We start from the raw sequence: 25,069 nt of genomic DNA, 5'->3' as shown, positions 1-25,069 counted from the left end.
ATATTTAACCTTAATTTTTCAAAGTTTAAATGTCTAAGGCTGACTAAAATTGATGAGGTCCAAAATCAAGTTCACTTAGTCAATCAAGTTCTCAGACTTGAAATTTAATCACAGGATTAAGTTCAACTGGTAAATTGCTACTTTGCTGAGAGAAGAAAAAAAAAAGCCAAGAACACAAAAAAGGCAAAATCAATAATGTATACATCAATTAAGGAATGAAGGAATAAGTATCTTTTCTGCAGCATGAATTCCAATGAGTAGGCAAGTGGCCTGAGAAGCACCTGGGCTAAAGACTGGCATACACCTCAGTATCCCCCATCGCGTGAGGCTCAGAGCAGGTCTGCGGTAGTCTTGATATTTAGGTGAGCTGTTTTCTGTGGGGCACTTCTGTAGTGTGGCCAGTGCTGCACCTGCTGTCATTAATGCTGGAAAACGAGATAGGAAAACTGGCTGGTCAAGGCTAGGTGGGCCACTGGGAATCATCACAGGAGCAAGGTGAGGTCTAGACCCCTGCTATGGGGGACATCAAGGGCGGGGCAAAAGGGAGGCCATCAAGGTTCTCTGGAAGCTAGAGAGCCTCAGCAGCCAGGAGAGGCCTGTGGCACTAGTTGCTCTGATAGCTTCTGGAAGGTTCCTATTGTCTCATGACGGTGATGGTGATGGTAAACCCCTACGATGTACTGAAATTGTACAACATGCCAGGCACTGAATAAAATGCTATACAGTTTTTATCCCATTTAATCCCCATGGCAACCCTGAAAGATGGGTACCATTACCACCCTCATTTTAATAGGGATGAAAATAAGGTTCAGAGTAACAAAGTAACTTGCTCCAAGTCACACAGTAAGTGGCAGAGCTGGAAGCCAAACCCAGGTCTGGCTTACTCCAAAATCCAGGCTCTTAATTACAAATACTAACCCTTATGCTTATGCATTCCCACATTCTTTCCTCAGCAGTGTCTCCCTGCTGGGCATAGTGAGCACTGCTGACAGGCCCCAGGGCGCCAAAGGAGCCATCCGACTAACCATCACATTCGGGCAACCGAGGAAGGGAGTGGCAGGATTTCCTTTGGAGACTTCCAGATTTAGACAGCAGATTTAATGCAAGCATCTAACTTCACTCCCTCCCAAAGCCCCACTAAAAGTGCGGTAAGGGTTTTGTTTTGTTTTTTAAAGGCACAATCCCATGAGGGTAAGGAGAACAGGAGAGAAGACAGCAGCACCATAGTTTCCCAAGCCAGTGAATGGCTAGACCAAGGTTAACGGACTACACAGCCTGAAGAAACTGAATCACAAGATGTCAGAGGGAAAGGCAGAAAAGCAGCTTGGTCTGAATGGCCTAATCTTCATTGGGCTCAGAGACAGGAGCTCCAGGTTTTCTCTGGAAGGAGGTGAAGGGGACAGAGGTGGCCAACGTAATGCAGTAGATCCTGGATCCCCTCCCTCACTCTATGTCTGTGGGTATCTGCCTCTCCTTGACCCTGGCAAAGGTCTGGCTTGACCATTTGCTTCTAAATTCCTGCTCTGCCTTCCAGATCCTGCTGCCTGGATCAGCTGAGGACACTCAACTTCACCCCACAGAGGTGTCCTGTGTTCACCTACACCTAAATGCTGGAGGAACTCGAGGCAGGCTGTGGTGAGCTCAAAAGGAGACACAGAGCAGCCCAATCCCTTCTGCCATATTTTCTGTGTGTCCAGTATCATGCCCATAACTCTGCCAGGAGTCCTGATGGTGGTGGGCTCTATACGTGCCCCAGTCCACCACTGTCTTTGGCCACCAACTTCCCTAAAAGGGGAGCTGGGGGCAGACAGTGGCCAGGACTACCCAGCTTCTCTTCTTTCGGAAGCCTTCAGCTAACAGCAGCACTATGGTTCTTTGCTGCTTACGTATCTACCTCGTGCCCACTGCTCAGTTCTCCAAAATGAAGGGACTACTTGTTTAAGAGTTCATTAAGGAAACTATAGAAAAGCAAGAGAATGATTACATCAGAATCAAGAGAGTGCTCGCCTCTCCGGGGAGGAGAGGCTAGGATCACAGAGGCACATTGGGGGTCTACTCAGGGGGTGGCAACATTCTATTTCTCAACCTAACTGATGGTGACACAGGTTTTCACTTTGTACTTCTTCTTTAAATTGTACATATGGGCCTTGCACACTTTTCTGCACCTATGTTATATTTCACAATGAAAGTAAAAGCTATATACAAAGCTTGGTGTCAGTAATGTGACAAATATATTTCTGCATAGGAAAAAATGGAATGCTGTATTCCAACATGTTAACAGTGGTTATTCCTGGCTTATTTGTATATTATATATTTGTGTATTTTATTATCACACGGAGTTTGTGTTTTCTCTATACTTTCTTGCACTTTCCAAGTTTACTATGAAGAACACATATTACTCTTGTAATCAAGAGATCATAAAATGTATTGGAAAATGACGAGGTCCCCATCTAAAATTGAAACCAATGAGGATCAACACAAAATAGATGGGAGGAGCCATCAGTGGAAATCAGACAATAAGTACCTAAAGAGATTGGAGAGAAACAGAGAGAGAGAGAGAGATTGGTGACTGTCTAATCTACCTAGGAAGACCTCAAAGCTCATCAAGGGGCTTCAGGTGCATTCCTATATTTGACTCTTAGAAGTCAGGAGAGTTGTTATCTCTGGGAAATGGGAGGGGTACAGAAAAGGCTTCTAAGATATTTAAAAATTTTTTAATGTTTATTCATTTTTGAGAGAGAGAGAGGCAGAGAGCCAGTGGGGGAAGAGCAGAGGGAGAGGGAGACACAGAATTGGAAGCAGGCTCCAGGCTCTGAGCTGTCAGCACAGAGCGTGATGCAGGGTTTGAACTCATGGACTGCGAGATTATGACCTGAGCTGAAGTCAGATGCTTAATGGACTGAGCCACCCGGGCGCCCCTAAGGTATTTTGAATGTTTCATTTCTCAACCTGGTTGGTGGGTACATGGGTATTGGTCTTATTATTATATGCTTTATATACTCTTCTGTATGTATCATATGGATTCAAGAAAACCAGGATTAGAAAAATCCAGGAATCCTGTAAACAGAAAATATGGTGCTATGTCAAAGGAACAACTCAAGTTCATAAAAAAATCATCATTGTTTACAAGTTAAGAAAAGTTGCTTTGGAATTTTGACCTTATTTTCTTTTCTGTTGTCAATCCCATCTCTCTGGAGATGCTCCAGTCAGACAGGTTTAGGGTGAGGTCAAGGCTGGAAAGACCTAGTACAGCACACTCTTCATGAAATTTAGGGTTGGCCTGGTTTCAGCTCCCTGAACCCTGGCAAGAATGCCAATACTCCCAGAGCTCAGGGTTCCTTCCCCAGATTTTGTCCACAAGGATGTATAGGTGAACTGCAAATGAACCAATGCTTTCCTGCTACCAATGCTTTCTCATGCCTACCTGTGTGCTCTCCTTCCTTCCCAACCTTTAAGGGGCATCATTCTCTACTTTCTTTTTACTGAAATCCTCATCTTCTGTCGTCTTCTGACCCATTCTGCCTCCCTGGGGCTAACACCTCACCCTACTACCCTAGCACTTTTGTAACTGGAGGGGAAATGAGAGATCACCTACTTGAGTCAACATTCCCTGTAGATGGAGAGGTCCATGGTTTGCTCAAGATTGCCAAGCAATGGACAAGCCTTGCTCTGGGAAAACGGCCTTGGTGATCACAGTATCCCTTCTGTCAGGTAAGTACAGTGGTTGCCAAGGGCTGTGCAGAGTGTGTCATGAAGAGTATTGTTTAATGGGGACAGAGTTTCAGTCTTGCAAAATAAAAAGAGTGCTGGAGATGGATGGTGATGATGGCTGCACAATGTGAATGTACTTAATGCCACTGAGCTGTACACTAAAAAATGACCATTTCTATGTCATGTGTACTTTAACCACCATAAAAAAATCAGGGAAAAAAAGATTGCTGAGCAAGTTAAGGACAGAGAGTCTGAGAGACCTACAGGGAGCACCTGTCTGTTTTTGCAGGGATTCAGTCTCTGGGAGTGGGACCTTGCAACACGACCTTCTGAGAAATACTGCTTGCTACCAACTCCCTACCTGGTGGGTGGGGACTCTGGGGCTCATGGTAGGGAAGAGCTTCACCCCAAGTCAGAGGAGACTAGAACTCAGCACTTGTGATTTCCAGTCCATGGTGCCTTCTTGCAACCCCTTTATCCCAAAGGAAGCCACTTTCCCTGGTCTAAATGTCAGGAAAGAAGAAAAGGGCAGGAAGAGTATGCAGTGTTGATGCGGGGCCTGGTGGGAACATATCCATATGCGAAGCAGATGGCATGAAGAAGAGAAGAGGTGTCCCATACAGAGTCGACCTCTTTAAACCTCTCTGTGATTCTCAGTGAGAGCAAGAAAAAAGGGTACCCCACATTGCTGAGTTAAACAGGCATAACAGTACTGGGAAAGCCCTGCTTTGTACACTGCTGACAGCCAGCACACCCCCACCATAGCCGGCATGTTCGAGCCCTGAAAATGGCCTGCAGGTTCAGTGCCTGACTCTGGGGTGGGCTCTCCCAATGTATTTTTGAGGAGAAGAAGTTTTGGAGGCCATGGTGAACACATCCAGAGGCAACTTGGCCAACTGGGCCCTCAGTAGAGCACCATCTGAGATGCGCAGGTGTGAGGCCAAAAAACCCACAAAACAAACAAACAAACAAACAACCACTTCACTGCATCCTGGCTCTGCTGTGTCTCTCTCCCTGACTCTCTGAAATGTTTGCCTTCTTTTTCTTGTCCCAGCAGGGAGAGCCAGGACTCAGTGGCAAGAGCTCTCATTGGGCTAGGCCCTGCCAAAAGCCAGGCCAGCCTGGCCCTCAGCTTCTCCGGGAACAAAGAACAGCCTCATCCCTCTCTTGGCCCCACCGGCCTCCACTTCCCAGCCTTCTGGCCTCTGGCTTCCCCAGTGCTTCTTTACAGACCTCCAGTCCTTGCACAGATGTTCTAGTCATTAGCATATACAAATGGCCACTTAGCCCAGATTACACCAAGGTAAGTCAACAGCTTCAGCTCTGAGAGTTGTCACACTCTGGCACAAGAGAGGGGCTCTTCCCCCGGAGAATCTGGAGGACACTTGTATCCACTCAGCAAAAAGCCCATCTATTTGGCTTGGCAGCAGATAATGTGAGAACTAATGGAACCAATTTAATCCAGTAGCACCAATCATTAAGGGGATCAGTGATGGGTGAGGGAAAGTACCAGAGGGAGAGACAGGAGATCTGGGGTCTAGGCTTAGCTCCTCCTTGTGCTTGGCAGCTGGGTGGCCTCAGGTGGCCTCTCTATGCCTGCTTTTTCATGTGGAAAGTGCGCTCTGCCAGGGGCTATTGTGAGAAGAAGATGGAAGGAAGAGGGGAGATTCCTCAATATGGGCTCAGTGCAGTGCATGGATGTGGAAGGGCTAGTTCCACCTTCTGTCCCCATTCCCACTACTAACTATGAAGAGCTCTGGCCTGGAAGGTAGGTGACTGCAGTTTAGCCTGGGCTTCGCCATTAGCTTTATGAGCTTGAGAAAGTCTCTTGCCTTTTTTGTCTATTGAGATGATCTTTTTGTTGTTGTTGTTCCTTGTTTTACTAACAGGGTTCATTACAATGAATGATTTTCATAGGCTGAACCAGCCTTGCATTCCTGGGATGCAGCCCACTTGGTCATGGTGTCTAATCCTTTTCATAAGTTACTGGATTTGTTTTCCTAGGGTTTTGTTGAGAATTTTTACATGTTTTTTTCTCTAAAGGATACTGGTCTACTTTTTCCCTTTAGGGCCTCACTGTGTCCTCATCTGTAAAATGATGTTGTTGAACTAGACAAACTCCAAGGATTCTTTCAATATTCATGTTCTCTGATTTTAGCATACACAACTAAAAAAATAGTGATTCTTAGGCACTAGACAGACAAAACTTATACTCTTCCTTGTGTAATCAAGAGGCTGAATATTCATTTGTTTATTTCCCAAATAACTGTAGTCCCTTCAGTCTGCCCCACTTCCAAAGCCTGGGAATCTTTTGATGCTTAGGATAGAAACTAAAGCCAGCCAGCTAATTCATTTTAAACTTCTTCCAAATGCACATGGTTGTATTTTCCTAGACCTGGGGTCAAAGGGTGAATTGAACAAACAAGGGGACAGGAGGGAAAACCAAGAATCCAAACACTAAATAAACAAACAATGAAGAAGCACAGTCCACCTACAGACTAATCAAACCAGCCTTGGCCTTGTCCTCCAAAGTAGTCAGTCTTGTTCAACCCCATGAATCTATCCTTGTAGCTATCTGTCTGCCAGGGACTCTGGGAAGGGCCTTCCAGTCATAGCTACCGAAGGAGGGATGTGGTGGCTGTGCTAAAGGCTGCTGGCATCTCCAGCCATGGGAGGCATAATTGACTGATAGCCTCCAGAAGCCATCCCTTTGGATCTGTCACCGTATCTGGCCCCAGTCCCTCTCCTAGCCATTGACTGAACATAGCAGGTATACTACGAATGCAGGCCCACTCCTGTGAGGTACAGGTCTCTTCCAACAGCAACTTTGGCTCGAGGACTCTCCACTGGCCTTGCTGAACCTTTCCTGGAGCTGCACTGCAGTCTAACATTGTTATTTTTTTGTGTTTATTTATTTTTGAGAGAGAGAGAGAGAGCAGAGGAAGGGCAGAGAGAGAGAGAGAGACAGAGGATCTGAATCAGGCTCCATGTTGACAGCAGAGAGCCCCATGTGGGGCTCAAACTCACAAACTTCGAGATCATGACCTGAGATGAAGTCAGATGCTTAAGTGACTGAGCCACTCAGGTGCCCCTGCAGTCTAAGATTGTTCTTACCCAATCCCCCTCTGTCTCCCGATCATCATGGACCACCTGCACTGTGGGCTGAGGCTCTCCCCGCCTTCTCTTGCTTCCTTTGCCTTTAGCATTCATAGGCTTCCCCTACCCTCATACATTTCTTATATGTCTAACTCCACACAGGTGTCTGCCTTTCAGCAGACCTGAACAGACACAAAGGAGCACTTGGCTAGTTAGCTCTTCTTGCTTTCCAAAAATATAGAGGAAACCCTTTTTTCTCACCCCCCGCCCTGCCACTCCCCACACTGCCCGTGAAGCACCATGGTGAGCAGTGAGCAACATGAGAAGCACTCTCCTGCCTCTTCCCTTAAGCACTTGGCTCACAGCTCAGAGATTTCATTTCTGTCTGAGTTTTATTGGAGTTTCTGTAATTTCCTGGGCCAGATATCTTTTTCTGTCGTCTTCCTGCCTTACCCTAGTCATGAACTGGGCAATGCAAGTTGTGGGGAAACCCTGGACAAGTCCAGCAGCTCTCAGAAAACGCAGTACGACTGGCCTGCAGAGAAAGTTGTGATATCTACCATACTGCTCTCTTGACCTCATCAAAACTTTGCAACCCAGTAAATGGGTGGATTATGGGGCTGTTTTGCAGGAATAAGGGCTAGCTCTGGGAACTAGAAAGGCAAACATATACATAACCTACCATTAAGGCTGGGCAAACAGACATCCTTTTTGATGTGTGGACATCCAATGAGAATGGGTCCAGCAGTTACACTGAACTTAGGCACAGTTTTCAACGTCAACATCTGCATGATATACTTCTAGTTAGTTTGTAGACTTGAATAATTGGCCTTCTCCAAATAATTTATTTTAAGGGTTTGGTTTGATTTAATTATAAAATTCTATTTAATAGCAGAGGGTTGATTACAGCAATGGTAATAAACTGTCAAGAATGTATGAAGTTCATATCCCATTCCCAGATTTGAAGCCACCTGCCTGCTTCAAGATGTAGAATTTATTTATTTCCCTACTTATTTATTGAAGTTGATTTATTTATTTTGAGGGGAGGAGGGGCAGAGAGAGAGGGAGAGAATCCCAAGTAGGCTCCGCACCGTCAGCACAGAGCCTGATGCAGGGCTCGATGTCATGAACCATGAGATCATGAGTTGAAACCAAGAGTCAGATGCTTAACCAACTGACCCACCCAGGTGCCCCAAGATGCAGAATTTATGAGCTCAAAGTCTGTGTCAGAAGTCAGGGACTCCAGCTATTACTCAGAGCCAGTCATTTCATGGCCTTGTGGAACTCCCACTGCCCCAGTGGGTAAGTGCAGGGTTCACCCAGATCAGCTGTGTCCTGCTGCCTGGGGCATCCTGTGAGCTGAGGGGCCTCTACTGCCTTCCCCCAACCGCCTATCTCCAAACTGTATGGGTGTGGGATAAGAGGGAGCTGGGTGCTCAAAGGGCTGCTACCTATGGTGAGGAGCCCCAGGGTGCCTGGTAGGTAGGGAGATACCCAGGGTCCCTGAGGCACCAGGCTGCCAGAGAGAGGAGGAGGGGGCTACAAAAGAGTTGGCTGCAGTTGCCAGGGACACTAGGGTTCTTTGTGTGTTTGTTACTTCTGAGGACTTGACTGTTGTGTTCCTTTGAAGCACCTGTCATCGTACACTGTAGAATGTAGAGTGTAGATTGTTCCATAGTTCTCCACTGTAATAAAATACTGCAGCTCAAATCTGCTCACTCTGCCTTTTATAACATTCGCACAACACATATTTACTGAGCACCCACAATCTAGGCCCTGTGCTGTGACAGCATTGGTGGATAAGGCAAATGTGCTTCTTGCCCTTTTACAGCTGGCACATTTGTATTATGGAGAAGCACTTAGATGAGGGTCGGTAATACAGATTGATTAAGTGCTGCACGGGAGCACTGCAGAGTGCTAGAGAACAGGAGAACCCAATCCAGTCTGGGGAAGGGTTGGTTAGAGCAGGCTTCATGGCAAAACTGAGCTTTAAGCTGTGGCCTGAAGAACGATGGTGTGTTATCCCCAGGTGAGAGGCCCTGGGGAGGAAATTGGGAAAGTTCTCAAACCAACTTTATCTATCATAGCTGCACCCAGTGCCACTCCTCTTCCAAGACCTGACTAATACCTAGGTTATGGATATTTGGGGGAATTCTTACAAAATGAGGCCTAAGGATACGGGTTCTCCCTGGATAAAGGGCTGCTTCCAGGAGTTGCATGGTCACTCCAAAGAGCCACCTTCACATTTCTGTTCCTAACTTATTAAATGCCAGAACTTCGTTAACCTTCTTAAAGCCCTAAGGTGTTCCGGAACGTGAGGGTGGTGCATCACCTGCAGTTTCTAGATTGGAGCCGAATCCTCTTGGGGAGGGAGTAAATGGGCTTTCTGTAGGGGTGAGCATCTGGGAGGCATACGCTTGGGAAGGAAAGAGCAGATGGACGTTGATGGCTGAAGACACCGATTGTCACAATATAGTTGGCCGCTTGGCCAACATCTAGTTTTCCTTCCCTTGGCACCTTCCCCAGTTTCCGCTCAGGCAACCTCACCTGCCCCATGCTGCCTATACGCTTTGGGGAAACCTGGCTCCACCTAAGGGTTCTAGAGGTGGGGCACTTAGCTCAGCTCACAGGAAACAACGCAGTAGGCGTGCAATCAGTTCAGGCCACGAGGCCCCGAATTCCCAGGGGTTTCTGGGAAAGAAGCCTCCTTGTTTACCTGACAGAGCTTCTAGAAGCAACTCTCTCTCCTGCTTCTCTGCCTGAGGGAAAAGGAAGTTTGTAGCCCCTGGAGCTGCTGGCAGCCATGGGTGCCCACAAGGGGGAGCCAGCTTTAGGATGACGGTTGAGCTGTTGATTCAAACCACCCTGCAGTCCCCAACTGCTGGACTTCCGCTTATAGGACTCAGTCCGTTCCTTTTATTAGCTGAGCCAGTGTAAGCTGGTTTTCCTGTTATTTGTGACTCAATACACCCTAACTGGTAAGGATTGAAGCCTGGGCCCCTAGGCCTCTGAGCTCATGAAGTCTACATTGTACCTCCAGCCTCATGTTGGAGAACATTGCATTTCTAATGATGAAGCACAGAGCCTGTTGGACCCTGTTCAGCCTCCAGTCATGCTCCTTTATCCCTGGACTGGTTTAAAAAGAAATCTACCACACGTGAACCACCTGCACCACCTCTTCCAGCAAACATATCTAGTGCAGATCAACTACGGCAAGCTTGGGCTCTTCATTCAGATCTAAGTGCAGTAGTCAAGCTCTTAAATACTCTATTTTGCATTAGTTGAATGCATACACATTTTAGAAGCAATCGCGTAGCTTAACAACATTAAGGATTTCTAGTTCATATTCAATTCCGATGCAAACCTGAATATGTACTTTGTGGCTTTCTGTGAAGAAAATAATTGAGGACCCAAACTGGAATTCATCTATAGAAAATAGGCAGCGCTAGCTCCTAAAAGCAATTATTGGCATTGAGTTCCTGAATTTTTAAATCCCTTCAAAAGTCCAAGAACATACCAGAAAGTAGAGATTTCAGAGGTAATAACTGTAAACAAAAAAATTAAAAGCCCGTTAAGAGGTGTTGCCAAGTCGGATGCTGATGGCTCTAGAAACAATTATGAGGGTTCATTCTCTTTCTCAATCCCTAGTCCAATATTGTATTGCAAACTTTATTTACCAGGAGAGTGGGAAATAGACAAGTCAAGCGCAAGTTTACAGAGAAACACTTCGCCTTCATGAACCTCTTCTGCAACAGGGGAGTATATAGATTAGAGTTTGGCTGGACAATGAGATCAGGCAGGGCGGACAGGGTATGTGGTCACCCACCACTGCAAGTGACATTCAGGGGGGCAGGAACAACACGTGAACCTCTCTGTGGCCTCTGCACAGGGCTGATGCCTCTGGAGCATTTGGTTTGGTGGAATAGAGCCTTCCCTCCCCAGAGGGCCTTACTGCAACGCTTTGTGTTCCTTTCAGAGGTAAGCCATGAAGACAGGGGCGGAGGACTGGGAGGGGTGTGTGTGTGTGTGGGTGGGGGGAGACTCTGTAAGAACATCACAGTTGTCTTCAATTCTCCCAAGGACCCTGAAGTCAGGAGACCTTTCTAGAGGGCAATGAGAACGCATCTCCTTGTAATGTAATTATTCTGCCAAAGAAGACACTTCCAAATGAAAAGTTAACAATCAAAGAAACAAACAAGACAACTGTCAAAATGACAAAAACACACAAATAAGAACAAAACCCTCATGACGTCGTTTCCGCAAAGGGTGTAAAAATCTGTGCTCATGAACTGGTAAAAAACAAAAACAAAAACAAAAACCTGACTGAAATGTATTGGTTTGTCAGGAATATTGGTGCCACCCCAGAGTGGCATGAATGAATCTTAAGTGGGAAAGAAGCAATGGAAAGAGTGGCCTGAATTTCTAAGCCAGCAATTTTTGGGGGGGGGGGGGTGGGGTGCAGTTCTTACGTGCTGCTGTCACTGTGCTACCTGCAGCGGCCCCCGGAGGTCCCGTTTCGGCCTTCCACCAGAACCACCACTGCCACAGAACAGCCGGTGCCAACTGCCACCTGAGGTACTAGACTGTGGGTCTGTCGGAGGTGGAAGAAACCCTGCGCTCTCAGATCCCACATTTGGAGACTGCCAGGCACTGTTTGCCCAGTGCTGCAGGAAGACACGGGCCCCAGCTGGAGCAGAAAAACGTGTCACGAGCAGGGGGTGGTGGCACAACACGAGAGCCCAAGTTCATCGGCCTCCTAGGCTTGAAGTCTGGGACTTCTGACCGATAATGACTCAGAAACACTCAAAAATCGTCTCAGGAGCTTAATTCTGCAACGCCACTTTATCCCTTCCCGCCAGCTCCCATTCATTCCCCCAAAGGGCCCTCCAGCTCACTGTGACCGAGCCAGAGAAGACTTCTTCCTTTTTGTCATCAAGTGACAGCACAGACAAGACACAAGTGACTCTGATTAAACAGTGGATGCCACCAAGCCCTGAAATGTCGAAATCAGTGGTCTTGGGAACCGGGGTGTGAGTAACCAACCAGGTGTGTCGACTTTTCAAACGTCAGTTGGCATTGGTCAGAGGCTCTCACTCCCTACATTGTGTGCCAGCGTCAGGCCTTATGCGCTGGTTCTTGTGTGGTTGACATCCTTCACTTTTTCCAGAACTCTACCCCAGGGCCTAGCACTTGCTCCAGAGGGATACTTTGCACAGAAAACCAGTCACAGACAGCGAGTGCCTAGCATCATTCTGTTGGCTCTTGTATTAATCAGCAAACTGTGAGTCATCGCAGCGTTTCCAGACCTGCAGCTACACCAGAGAACCAATGAAGCAAGTGGAGTTTCTTATCCCATTCAGAAGCAGAGACAATGTCCCTTCCTGTCTATAGTCGCTTCTCTGTTCTCCGACCTGCATGTTGTCCTGTCTCCAAAATGCCCAGAGAAGGACAGAAATTGTGTTCAATTTACCAGGAGAGTTATTTCTCCGTGGTGGCTGTGCCCGAGAAGTCTATCCCACGTGTTTGACATACATGCATCTTGCTAGGACATCCAGCAAACGCAGCTGGCTCCCCGAGACGATGCGCATACCCATATCCATACCACTGCTCCCTATGACAGAAAGCAGGCAGTGCACCTTGCTGCCACCTGTGCGTTGTCTGCTAATTCTATTTGCAAATAAAATATTGCTTTTGATCAGGAGAGGAATAGCAAGTGTTTTAAAACTTAAGGTTTTTGGGGCGCCTGGGTGGCTCAGTGGGTTAAGCGTCCGACTTTGGCTCAGGTCATGATCTCGCGGTTAGTGAGTTTGAGCCCCACATCGGGCCCTGTGCTGACAGCTCAGAGCCTGGAGCCTTCTTTGGATTCTGTGTTTTCCTCCGTTTCTGCACCACCCCTGCTTGCACTCTGTCTCTCAAAAATGAATAAATGTTAAAACTTAAGGTTTTCTTTTTTATCATGGTAAAATTTGCCATTTTAACCATTTTAAGCGCACAGCTCCATGGCATTAGGTACGCTCACAGTACTGTGCAGCCATCCCTGCCATCCATCTCCAGAACTTGTTCATCATCCCAAACTGGATCTCCATTCCCATTAAACACTAACTTCTCCTTTTCTCTCCCCCAGGCACCCACCAGTCTGCTTTCTGTCTCTAAAAATCTGCCTACTCTTGGTGCCTCATAGAAGTGGCACTGCACAGCATTTGTCCTTATGTGTCTGGCTTCTTTCACTCAGAATAATGGTTGCAAGGCTCATTCATGTAGTAGCACATGTCTGAATTCTCTTCCTTTTTAAGACTAAATAATAATCCATAATATGAGCATATGGATTTGTTTTTCCATTCACCAGTTGATGGGCATTTGTGTAATTTCCACCTTGTGGCTACTATAAATAGTGCTGCTATGCACATTGGTGAACACATAGCTGTTCAAGACCCCGCTTTCAATTCTTTGGGGTCTATACCTAGGAGTGGAATTGTTGGGTCAAATGGTGATTCTATGTTTAAAGTTTTAGGAACTGCCATCACGTTTTCCACAGTGGCTGCAGCACTTTGCATTTCTACTGATAGTGCATATGATTTCCAATTTCTCCACGTCCTTGCTAATGCTTGCTATTTTCTCTTTTGTTTTGTTTTAAATAATAGCCACTCTAATAGGTGTCAACATTTTGTCTGTTTACATTTTCCACAGCTTGTTTCTGAAAGTGTTGCCTGATAGAGGGAAAGGGTCATGGAACTATTCCCACTTATCTGCACTCAGGGGTGGTTGGGGGCCTCCCACACCTTTCAAAGCTTTGTCACACGGAAAGAAATGATCATTGCTCAAAATTGCAAGTGAGGAGTCTACCTTCGTCTACTGGCCTACGGAGTCGGCTGCTTTGGCAAACTCTCTTCTCGTGCCACCCAGCCATGGGCCTGCAAAAAAGAGTCTAGGTCCCCACCACTATGCTCACCTTCTCTTCTCAAACATGGAGAATGGCCGAACGCAGCAGTGTGCTACAGGGGGAAAAGCTGGGTGGAACCTGTGCCGGCAGCTTCAAACATGAAGTCCGCCAAAGCAAAGCAAGACTTGGAATACTTTCTGCTGAAACAGGGCTACACATGTGTCAGGCCTTCAGGGCCACATTTAGGCCAACACTATATGATACTTTCCTAAAGTGCCCACTTCCCTTTTTCCTGCATACCTAGTTCCAACTCGCGACAGCCTCGCTTGTTTTGATGGGAAGAACAACAACCAGATGGAGTAACGTGGAGAAAGCATCATTTGTGACCGTGGGCAAAATTAACGAGACCAAAGAGAAACCCAAACTTTTTCAATCCCATAGGAAAAAGCAGAATCTTTTTCTTTGGGGGGGGGGGATGGGAAGGGTTTTGCTTCAACCATAAAGTGTTCTACCATCTGCTGCTCCCTTCAAGCTCACCAGTAGCCAGGCCAGAGCGCACAGATCTTCGAATTTGTCAACCCCCAAGGGACAGAAGAGGCTAAGAGTACAAATGGACTCAGGAGAGGTTTCCTAAATCTGTGCTATGAGGGCCCTCAATGGTGGCTGGGGGTCGGGGGGGGGGGATGTGGGAGGGAGACGGAGGAATGCAGCAACATGGCAGGCTCTAGGTATCAGGGCCACAGCTGAATGGCACAGGCCCCCTGTGACTTTCCAGCCTCCCTAGACAGTTTTTACGTCTTATAATTTTTCACGTGGGGTCCATTGAAAGGTGCTCACCACACAAATTTATGTCCTCTTCTGCTCTTTGCAAACCTTCCTTTGCTTTACAGTGACAAATAGGTAGGTTTTGCTACACTTCGTTTTAAACGCCTCATTTTGAATACCCTGGCTTCAGCGAAGTTCATAGTTTCTCGTCAAGTATGTGAAGGCAAGAAGAACGAACAAACAAAAAACCCAAACAAACGTGACACAGGAGGTTTCTGAAACTGGTGGCCTTCTCGGCCTTCACAAGTCAATCACTAAGCAACTACAAAATTATACCTATCGATCTCTATGATTGAGGCATCTGTACTGGGGGGGGGGTTTGCGCATCCCCACGATTTGGCTGTGGACCTCACTGAGTGATGGGTTGTGACTCCAGGTGCAAAGCAACGTACCCCTGCCTCACTGCAACACGCCACCTCGTTCTTCAACTTCCAACAGAAAAAAAAGTTGACGTTTAAAAGGTTAGCACTTGACAAGCAGCACATTTTGAATTTCCGCTTTTTAAAAAAGAGCCGTCGCTTTGAGGTGGAGGGTCATTAATGATTCTCAGAAACCGGAAAAGAAACAGAAAGAAAAACCTGACTTGGTAATATTAGTACCAAGTTCTGAGACTGCATTTCCCAAATTCAACACCCTTTGGAGTTTCGTTTCCTGGCAATTCAGAGTGGTTAAAACAAAACTTGGTCAACACGGAGGAACTAGCCCCTACATTTTCAAAAATGTATGTTACACTGGGTCTAATTATATTTCTTCCCAAAGCAGCTAAAAAAAGGTTTCCCCAAACGAAATAACATGTTGCGGCCCAATTTAGGAAGAAAGGAAAAAGTAAGCCGTTACGTACAATCACGCTCACATACAAAATGAAGACGCTTATTCAGGAAAATGCTGCCCCATCTGGCAGAGAAGATATGTGCTGAGCTGGCCCCTGGCTCTAGTGCACTGGGAACCTGACTCACCTGCCCCATCCTCCCCAGGGTGCTTAGAGCTTCCCCAGAGGCCTCCACTCTCTCATTTCAGCAGGACTAACCTTTGAAATGAAGCTGTGATGCTTCGTGCCAGAATTAGTAAAAGACAAACGCAAAGAAACTTTTCTCATAATAGGGGAGCAGTGCTGCTCTCCCCCAACCCTTACCCTCAAGACAAGAGAATAATGAAGGGGAGGAGCAAAAGGACTCAAGAGCCCAAGGTCACAGGCCACCCCCCACCCCAACAATATGTGCTGTGTCTGATTCCAGGGGGATCAAGTATGCCAGGCCAGAGAACGGCCACCTGGTTTTAAACGCTAATAGACAATTTGAGACTAGAAGAAGGCTGGCTCATGTCACCATCTCTCCTGACTCTCTCTTGTTTTTAAATTAAAATTGTTTTTTAATTTTAAAGTTTTTAATTCAAGTATCATTAACATACAGTGTTATATTAGTCTCAAGAGGACACTTATTGTGATGAGCACGGAGTTAATGTATAGAATTGTTAAATCATTACATGGTACATCTCTGAATCTTTCTCTAGTCAAAAATGGAGCCGATGTGACTTTGACAAGAATAGACAATTCTCTTGGTCTAGCCTGCTTTTATCATTTTGTTTTCCATGAGAGGTCATGGTGCAAATACAAAGATTTTAATTTGCAGTGCTAACTGAGACAGCAGTAATTAAAGGTTCTGCTCTACTGAGCAGGTGAGTACAGCCCTGGAAATTTAAACCAAAAGGAATCTTGAGTTTCTGCAAAGGTTCTTGTGGGAGGCTTTGGGAGCGGAGTGAGTGGTGGAGGGGAGGGGGGAGGAGAGTGGAGGAGGCATCCCTGAAGGTTCAGCATGGGTGCTCTGAGCACCGCCATCATCCATCTGGGGCTCTTAGCAAGCCTCCCCATCCCCCAATGCCAATGACTAAGCGGAAGCAGCGGTCCTGGCCCTCGCTCTCCCTGGCTCTCTGCTCTCCCACTCTCCCGCTCTCGCTCTCTGCTCTCTCTGCTGTTTGCTCTCTCTGCCTGTCAGCCACAGTCCTGGGGTTGGCCCATTTGTTACTCAGCATTCACTGCACCACCCTCCCCATGGCCCCTAGCACTTCATTTTTTAGAAACTTATTTATTTAAATTCAAGTTAGTTAACATACAGTGTAATATTGGTTTCAGGAGTAGAACCCAGTGATTCATCTCTGACATGTGACACCCAGTGCTCATCCCAACAAGTGCCCTCCTCAATGGCCATCCCCCATTTAGCCCATCCCCCGCCCAGTCCCCTCCAGCTCATAGCACTTCTTCGGTCTGCGCTGGGAGGGAGGAGCAGCCAACGTTCCCCCCTTCTCCCTGGCCAGGAGTGCTCAGAAAGCTATGGCCTGACTCAGCTGCTCTGCTCCTTTCTGGGGTCACCGACCAGTGTTGTCCACCACTTGGCTTCTCTTCAGCCACCTCGCAAATGTCCTCCCTGACTAATCCCCCCCAACCTCCCCCCGCCCCAAGAGCTGGAGAGGAACCTGGACACTGAGGCAGTCTAACCCATTCCACTGGGTTACTTACTGGTGTTCTAAGTTTCAGGAACTTTCTGGACGTAGTGGCAGCTAACATGTATGGAGCGTTGTTGTGAGCCAGGCCCTATGCCAAGCACTTTTACCTCACTTCATTTAATCCTCCCAGCGACCCCCTTAGATAGGTATACTATTATCTCCATTTTATAGATGGGGAGACTGAGGCCCGGAGAGGGAAAATAGCTTGCCAAACTAAAAAGTAGCAGAGCCGAGATTTGGACCCAAGTGTTCCAAAGCCTGGGCTCTCTTGAACCTGGTCTCAAGCCCAGTCCTGGGGCCTACACCCTGCCAAGGCCCTGGGGTCCCCTCCCCTGTGCTGTCTCCATCAGGCCCTGGGCAGTGGGAGTGCTGCACTTTAGAGGGCTCCGTTTGCCAAGGCCAAGAGGGACCTATGGCTGAGGGCAGTGAGAGGGCTTCCCCAAGGCCCCACTTCGGACCAAGCTGCCCAGATCCTCATTGCAGGCCCAGCCCCTCGAGGAGGGAAGATGGCGAGTTCTCTCAATTTGCCCACTGTCTCCGCAATTGCTGGGCGCTCATCGCTGCCTCAGCTAAGCGGATGGGAGGCTTATCACTAAAGGTCGAAAGTGTAGCAAACCCAGGAGGGGCCTCATCCAGCCTCCCTCCAGTCGGGCTGGACTCCCCTCGTACCCTTCTCAAAATCTGTCCAAACAATATCATGTGCCTCTTTGGTCTGTTTCTCCACAGCTGCCCCCTTCCCCTGTGCCTCAGCCTGCCTCAAGGATCAGATTTCAGGCCTTTTTGTTCTTATTCCAACTGGCCGCCATCCACATCCCTCCTCCCCAGGATGCTGTGCTCCCAGCTCTCCAAGCCATGTGCACTGAGGGCCCTCGAGCTGGGCCGCCTCCCGCCGCCCCCATCTCCTCAATGGACCTGTTTTCGTCTCTGAGCAAATGGAAGTTCCATTCACCCATGGTTGGTGGTAAAATTGAAGTTCTAACACTGATTTTTGCATGTATCTCCAATAAGTCTTCAGGGAGAAGGAGCCCTAAATTACGGAAACAAAATTCATCATTCATTGATTAAAAATGGAGAGACGTCACCCAGCCTTGGGAGTAGGGTGGGGAATACAGTGAGGAGATCTGGGGTCATTAAAATCCGACACAGAAGGGCTGGATGCCCCAACTCCAAAAAGTTGCTCCCTTAGTAATTCCAAGCCCACATCCCTTAGCTGTAATTTCAAACCCCAAAAGCTCTGAAAGCCTATTTTATTTTGGTAAGTTGGGCATCAAAATTTATTTGGGGACAAAAATTGATGTGGACTTAAATATTTGTATTTCTCTGCAAAAGTAATGAAATGCTGCCCCAGGTTCTACCGGAGGCTTGTGTGATATTTGGTATATGCACCACATGATCTTTCTATAGTCCCAAATGTCCACAATTTGGAAACACACCTGTCCTCAGAGGTGGTGGATCCCAGCCCAGCACGTACTGTGTGCCAGGCAGGGCTCTGGGCAATTTCAGCTTAGCGCTTCCTTTGTCTTCCAATGTCCTAAGGCTCAGAGCGACTAAGCGACATTGCTCCCCACCCAGAGCTCAGTCAGTGTCAGTGCCTGGACTTGAACCCCAGTGCCCTCGCTTCAGCTGCCATGCTAAACTGCGACCCTGGAGCCAGATGGCATTTGCCTTTTACCTTCAGTGCAAGCAAATGGTCCACTGAAATTGGGTCGTTTACCTAACTGGTCAAGTGAAATTCTCAGAGCTGAGAAATATGAGCTCCTGTAGATGACTGGACGTGGTTTTTCTGCTTACTCAAGAGTTGGTTTCTCACTTTTCATTTAGAAAGTACTCTTTTCAGAAACCAAAATCTAGATTAAAATGAAGGCTCAGTGCCTCTGTGGTAACCACGATCACATCTGGAAGTGCAACAAGGTAGTCTGTGTCACCACGTAGTAGGTGAAGAGTATTTTCTGAGGCTCAGTCTGGCCATCAGTGAAATTCGACCAGCTGGCCCCACTGGAAGGAAGAAGCTTGTGCTCTTTTCTCTCTCCTGGAAGGGTGAGCAGGGCTGAGTTCTCAGGCCTCAGAGCAAATGCAAAAGGCCATGAGAAGGCATGGTGAGCTGTTGATGTGCCCAGCCTGGATGTCCACTCTGTGTTTTGGCTAGAAGAGTGCCATGGACAGAACCGGGAGCCAGGCGAGGGGTAGTGAGAAGGAGATCCCCGCCTGCCAGGCAAAGATGACCTTTTCCTTTTCCTTTTTTTTTTTTTCCGTAGGAAGTGTATTCTGTTGTTTTTTTTTTTTTTTAATTTTTTTTCAACGTTTATTATTTTTGGGACAGAGAGAGACAGAGCATGAATGGGGGAGGGGCAGAGAGAGAGGGAGACACAGAATCAGAAGCAGGCTCCAGGCTCTGAGCTGTCAGCACAGAGCCCGACGCGGGGCTCGAACTCACGGACCGCGAGATCGTGACCTGGCTGAAGTCGGACGCTTAACCGACTGCGCCACCCAGGCGCCCCTGGTTTTTTTTTTTTTAATTAAAAATTTGTTTAATGTTTATTTATTTTTTGAGAGACAGAGCACAAGTGGGGGAAGAGCAGAGAGACAGAGGAAGACACAGAATCCGAAGCAGGCTCCAGGCTCTGAGCTGTCAGCACAGAGCCTGACGTGGGCCTTGAACTCACGAACTGCAAGATCATGACCTGAGCCGAAGTCGGACACTCAACCGACTGAGCCCCCCAGGGGCCTGTTTTTTTTTTTTTTAAGTTGATTCATTTGTGTGTGTGTGTGTGTGAGAGAGAGAGAGAGAGAGAAAGCATGAGCACAAGTTGGGGAGGGGCAGAGAGACATGGAGACAGAATCCCACACCGTCGGTGCAAAGCCTGATGCAGGGCTCGAACTCACGAACCTTGAGATCATGACCTGAACCGAAACCAAGAGACCGACGCTTAACCGACTGAGCCACCCAGGTGCCCCCCGCCTTTTCCCTTTTCCACCAGGCCTGGAGTTGTGTCAGTGGGGCAGGGCCTGGAACAGGGAGAACCCGCGAGGCTGTAGGCTGTCAATCTCGCGGTAGGCAGGGGGTCTGGAGAGAGCACTGCTCACATTTTGTCGTGACACATCTCAGCCCCCACCAAATGGATCTGGAGGCTCAAGGCCAGGAGTTAGTCATAGTGATAGCAAACCTTCCTTGGCAGGTACTTTGTGCTGCTAGGCCTTGTTCAAAACGCTTTAGATGTATTAATGCATTGAATCCTCAATCAACATGTCATAACCTATTGCCCATTTTGTAGAAGAGGCAACAGTTTGGAGGTTACAGCAGGATCAGAAGGTTTTGGAAGCAGTGCCCCATGCATGGGGTTACAAGTATGGGCTCTGTAGCCAGACTCCCTTCTCTGGCCCTAACTTCCTGTGTGACTGGGAAATTCTAGTCACTTCTTTGTGCCTCAGTCTTTTTGGCTTTAAAGGGAATGATAACGGCCTCTATCTCTGATGACTAAAATGAGAAAAAGGCAGGTGAAGAGCTGAGTTGTATGCCTGGCCCGTGGGCGCTGGCCAGCACTGGCAGCGAAGGCAGCTCTTGGCAGCAACAGCCTCCCATCCAGGGAGCCCAGGCTCCCCCCTCTGCTGGTGGCAGTCACCTGAGCCCTTCCTAGCCTCAGGGAGCTTGGCTGCTGGTCTTTCCCTGGAGCACTTTCTCCAGCTCACCTAGGTAACCAGTTGGGTGTGATTTTCATGACTCAGGTCATTAAGGATTCTCCCTCTGAGCCAGCTGATTGGGTTCTGAGGCCACATATTCAGGCTACAAATGTACCCCACTGAAGAAAAACCCCAAACGGCTCACAGTGTTAGATGGTGATCGGTCTCCAGGCTGAGGACCTTGCCCGCTAGGGGGAGACTTCCAGCTCCACGAAGGCAGATGGCAGTAAACCTGCCGCAGACTCAAACCCAAGTGCTCCCAAACTGCACACGAGGGCCTGCGGCTCTCCCTGGCCGCACCCACGGATGCTCTGTTTGCTGCACAAGTCCATCAGAGGACCAGTTCCCTGGTGTGGAGCTCTCTGCTTGCTTATGCTTCATGAGGCATGGAGGAAAAAGACTTGGTTTTTCTCCTCCGGGGGCTGCCCCCGTCACACTCATCCAGGGCCCTCAGAAAAGAGGTCAACCCTGACAGGTGCTTCCCTTGGGCCAGGTCGCCAGCCAAGCTCTCTTCCTTGGCTGTTTTAGAGAAGAGAGAGGCAGAGTGGGAGATGGAAGTACCAAGGTGGTCCTGGAGGGGATGGTTCCTGAGCCTTAGGAGCTGTGGGTGTGGGGCAGGAGAAAGAAGGTGGGAAGGCACTGCCAGGCACAGGGGATGGTAGGAATAAAGCCGACTGCCAGCACTTCGAATGATAGAAGCAAAGTGCCAGACAGGGCCCGATATGCACAGAGTCCAAGGAGATGGATGGAGCCAGGTTATGGGCCCCCGGAAACTTCTGGCCAAATGTGAAACATGATCAGGTCTCTGTTATGTCAGGTCTCTTGAAGGTAATGTTTTGAGTGATGGCTGGTTTATTGGGGAAAACCAACTTAAGAGTCAACTCTGAGTCCAGGCAAAGAATCAAGAGGACTTGAACTTGGGCAAGGCTGAGAACAATGGAAAGGAGGGACCAAGATAGAAAGTGCTCTGGGTAGGCAGAAAGTGCTCTGGGTAGGCAGATATCTGACATGGTCCCCAGTGACCCCTGCCTCCTGGTATTCACACCTTCATGCTTGTGTCCAATGAACAGAATACAGCAGAAGTGATGGGACATCACTTTCAAGACTGCGTTCTAAAGACTGTAACCTCTGACTTGCTGGCAATCCCTCTGCCTCTCTTGCTGGCACATTCTGTCTTGCTTAGTCAGACAAAGCCGGCTGCCATGCTGTGAGATGCTCTATGAAGAGGCCCACGTGGCAAGGAACTAAGAGAGGCCTCTAACCAACAGCTCATGAGGAATGAGGCCTCAGTCCAAACACCTGCAAGGAACTGCTTCCAGCCAACCACCTCAGGAGTGAGCTTGGAAGCAAGAACCTTCCCGGTTGAGCTGGAGATGATGATAACCTTACAAGTGACTCAAGGCCAGAAGACCCAGCTAGGTGATGCCAAGACTCCTGGCCCATAGAAACCGTGAGGTAATACACCTGTGTTGTCTCAAGCAGAGGTCTTGGAGTCATTTGTTACACGGCAATAGATAACCAATGAGGGCAGGGGTCAGAGCAATGACGAGGGGAAACTGTGATCAACACCCTTGGGCAGGCATCAGCTGAGCTCAGTGATTGATCATATTGTAGATGAGGGAGGGGGAGAAGTCACAGTGATTCTGAGAAGAGCACAGGCTCTGGACTAACACTTCCTGGTTCCCAGTTCCTGCTCTGTCCCCTGGCTATGTGACTCCGGGCAAGTCATTTCAACTCTCCGAGCCTCAGTTTCTTTGTAGAATGGAGATGGTAAGAGTAACTACTTTATTTGCATCTGTCCTTTTCATTTAGGGCCTGCCTCAGTGTCCAAGCCAGCACAGTGGTGAAGGGCACAGGGGCTTCTCAGCAGAAGTTTGCTGTGGCACTTCTGGAAGGCTCAGCGTGCAGCCATATGCCAGCAGGGTAGGATTTACATGCCTCGGTGCAATTTCCTTGCATCCTACGAAGCCTTCACTAGTCCTGTGTGAGGGAACACGCTACCTGGCCCGGTGCAGGGGAAGGCAGTTCTAGGTGATTCTGACTCATCTCCCCTGGTTCCTTCCCCTAACAGCACCTTCTGGGTGCACTTTTCCTCCCAGGGAAGTTAAGTGACTTGCACAGGAGCTAAAACCATAACCTCGGCCTCATGAACATTGCACCTTGACCACACAGAACTAGCTGCCTTCAATAGACTTCTCCAGAGTTAAGTCCAGTCTCAGAGAGGACTATGGCCAGATTTGCCTCCAGAGCCAAGTATCAATAGCACGAGACACGGTTCCTATGTCCAAAACAAAGGAACGCAACCGGACGCGAGACCGTCTTACCTGTCTGGGCAGAGAAGGCATGGAGTCCGGGGCCACTGGCCGCTGAAAGCGTGGGGGTGGCTGCTGCATCATTTGCTGCAGGAGGAGAGAGGAGTGGTCAGGCTGCTGCTGCAGCTGCAAAGTGGCAGTGGCGGTGGAGGAGGCGGTGGCAGAAGAGGCCGGGGTCGGCGTCGGCTGCTGCAGGTAGTGGAGCAGGGACGGCTGCCTCGAGGTGGCGGGCATGGAGGGCATCTTCTGGAGGCCCGGCTCAGAAACGAAATGTGACAGGGGCTTGGTGTTGCCAAAAGTGAACGGCTCCGGGGCTCCCGGGCTGGGGCTGGCCAGCCCCTGCTGCATGATCACGCTCAGGGTTTTGGGTGGGTTGGTGGCCATGGGCTTGAAGATGGTGTTTGCCGGCTGCTGCGAAGGCGGCTGCTGCTGCTGACTTAGCGGATTGCCGGAGGGGGTGAGGCTCCGAATCAGGGAGCACTGCGGAGTGAAGGACTGCTGCGGCAAGCCTGGGCTGGAGAGCTTCTCCGGGCGGTAGGGTGGGGATGGCCCCGGGTTGCTGGTGGGCAAAGCAGACATCAGGTGTCCCTGAGGACTTTTGATACTAGAGGACACCAGGTTGGCAAGGAGGGAGCTCTGTGGGCTGTACTGCGGCTGCTGATTGAGAGCCGGGCTGGGGAGCTTCTCGGGAGTGTAGAGCACAGGGGGCCCCAGGGCAGCACTGCTGCCGGATGCCATGCTGGCCAGTAAGGCGTTGGGGGAGGCTTGGAAAGCGCTCCCGGGCAGGTTGCCGGACGCCATGCAGGACACCATGAGGCTCTGAGGGCTGAACGGCGGTGGCGGCGGGTGTGGTGACGGCACCGGGCGGTAAGACGGGGAGAGGCCTGGAGGAGGCAGGCCAGACCAACTGGGGTTGGGCCCCGGCTGCCTCGTAGCAGACCCCTGCTTGCTGGCTGCCAGCACCTTCAGCTGGTGGGCGTGATGCCACTGAGGCACTGGGAGTGGGGGCAGAGCGACAGGGACCATCCCCTGGACCTGGCTCTTGGTCTGTGCTGCCGAAGAGCCCGGCGAGGCCACTTGCTTCCCGCTGGCAGGAATCACATAGCTGAGCCCGGCCGGGGAGGGCGGGACTGGCAGTGGTGTGCCCGGGAGCTGGCCGCAGCTGGAAGCAAACTCCTTGCCGGAACCGAGGCTCTCCAAGTGTGGCATCTGAACCGAAGGCTTGGCACTGGCACCGAGGGTTGCCTGCGGGTGCTCTAACACCAGTGGTTCCTCTGGTTTGCTCCCCAGTATCTTCTCAAGATCTAGCTCATTCGGAGAAGGTTCTTGAATTTTTGTTAGCTCCTCCAGGAGATCTTGAAGTTCCTGGTCCACAGCCGGCATGCTGTTGGCTTTGTCATAGTAGGGACCGGAAGGCCCTTTCAGTCCCATTTCTGCAGCCGATGGCACTGCAAACGGTGAACCCATCATGCTGCCATTCATGGGATTAGTTTCGAGTGGTAATGGATGGCCAGGTACTCCCACGGCGGCAGGGCTAGGGTTCATTGTCAATGGAGGCACCTGCAGCTCTGCACAGGGTGTGCTGTGATGGGCGCCTGGGCCCATAGAAAGGGTAACGTCTTCAAGGCAAGGCCTCTTGATTTTATTAGGGTAACCTCCGTCAGCCATGCCTGGAAACTGGAAGCTATCTCCTTCCTGTCTCCTTTTAGTGGGTCCCTGTGGTGGAGACAGAGAGTGAGAGGGAGAGAGAGAGACAGACAGAAAGACAGAGGGAGAGGGAGAGGGAGGGAGGAATTTTTATAAAGCCTTGGCACATGAAAGCTAATGAACAGGAAACTTGCAACATAAAACATCTCTCAGTTTCAAGACTTGTCAAAACTATACAATACAGCCTATTTTGGGGGACCATAATGCTTGCTTCTTTGTTGCTGTGTTTCATTTAAACTGTCTTGTTACACTTCAAATTAGGCATTATGCTGTCTGTATACTAAACACCGCAGAAAGTCCCACAAAGGATCTTCTGTGCCCACGTAAGGGAGAGCTCACCAAAACTATGCGGAAGTCACTA

At 49.0% G+C, this 25,069-nt stretch overlaps 1 protein-coding gene across 1 annotated transcript in view; it reads right to left on the bottom strand.

The window, feature by feature from the left end:
* Positions 1 to 25,069, bottom strand: part of MAMLD1 (mastermind like domain containing 1) — a 120,662-nt gene that overhangs the window by 15,291 nt on the left and 80,302 nt on the right. Inside the window, exon 3 of the mRNA XM_043570991.1 lies at positions 23,014 to 24,717. Within this exon, the coding sequence (XP_043426926.1) occupies positions 23,014 to 24,717 (1,704 nt within the window). The remainder of the gene's footprint in view (positions 1 to 23,013; positions 24,718 to 25,069) is intronic.

Source organism: Prionailurus bengalensis, chromosome X (genome assembly GCF_016509475.1).
Source record: "Prionailurus bengalensis isolate Pbe53 chromosome X, Fcat_Pben_1.1_paternal_pri, whole genome shotgun sequence".
NCBI lineage: Eukaryota > Metazoa > Chordata > Mammalia > Carnivora > Felidae > Prionailurus > Prionailurus bengalensis.
Note: the sequence above shows the minus strand (reverse complement) of the source record. Positions and strands in the feature narration are given on the sequence as shown.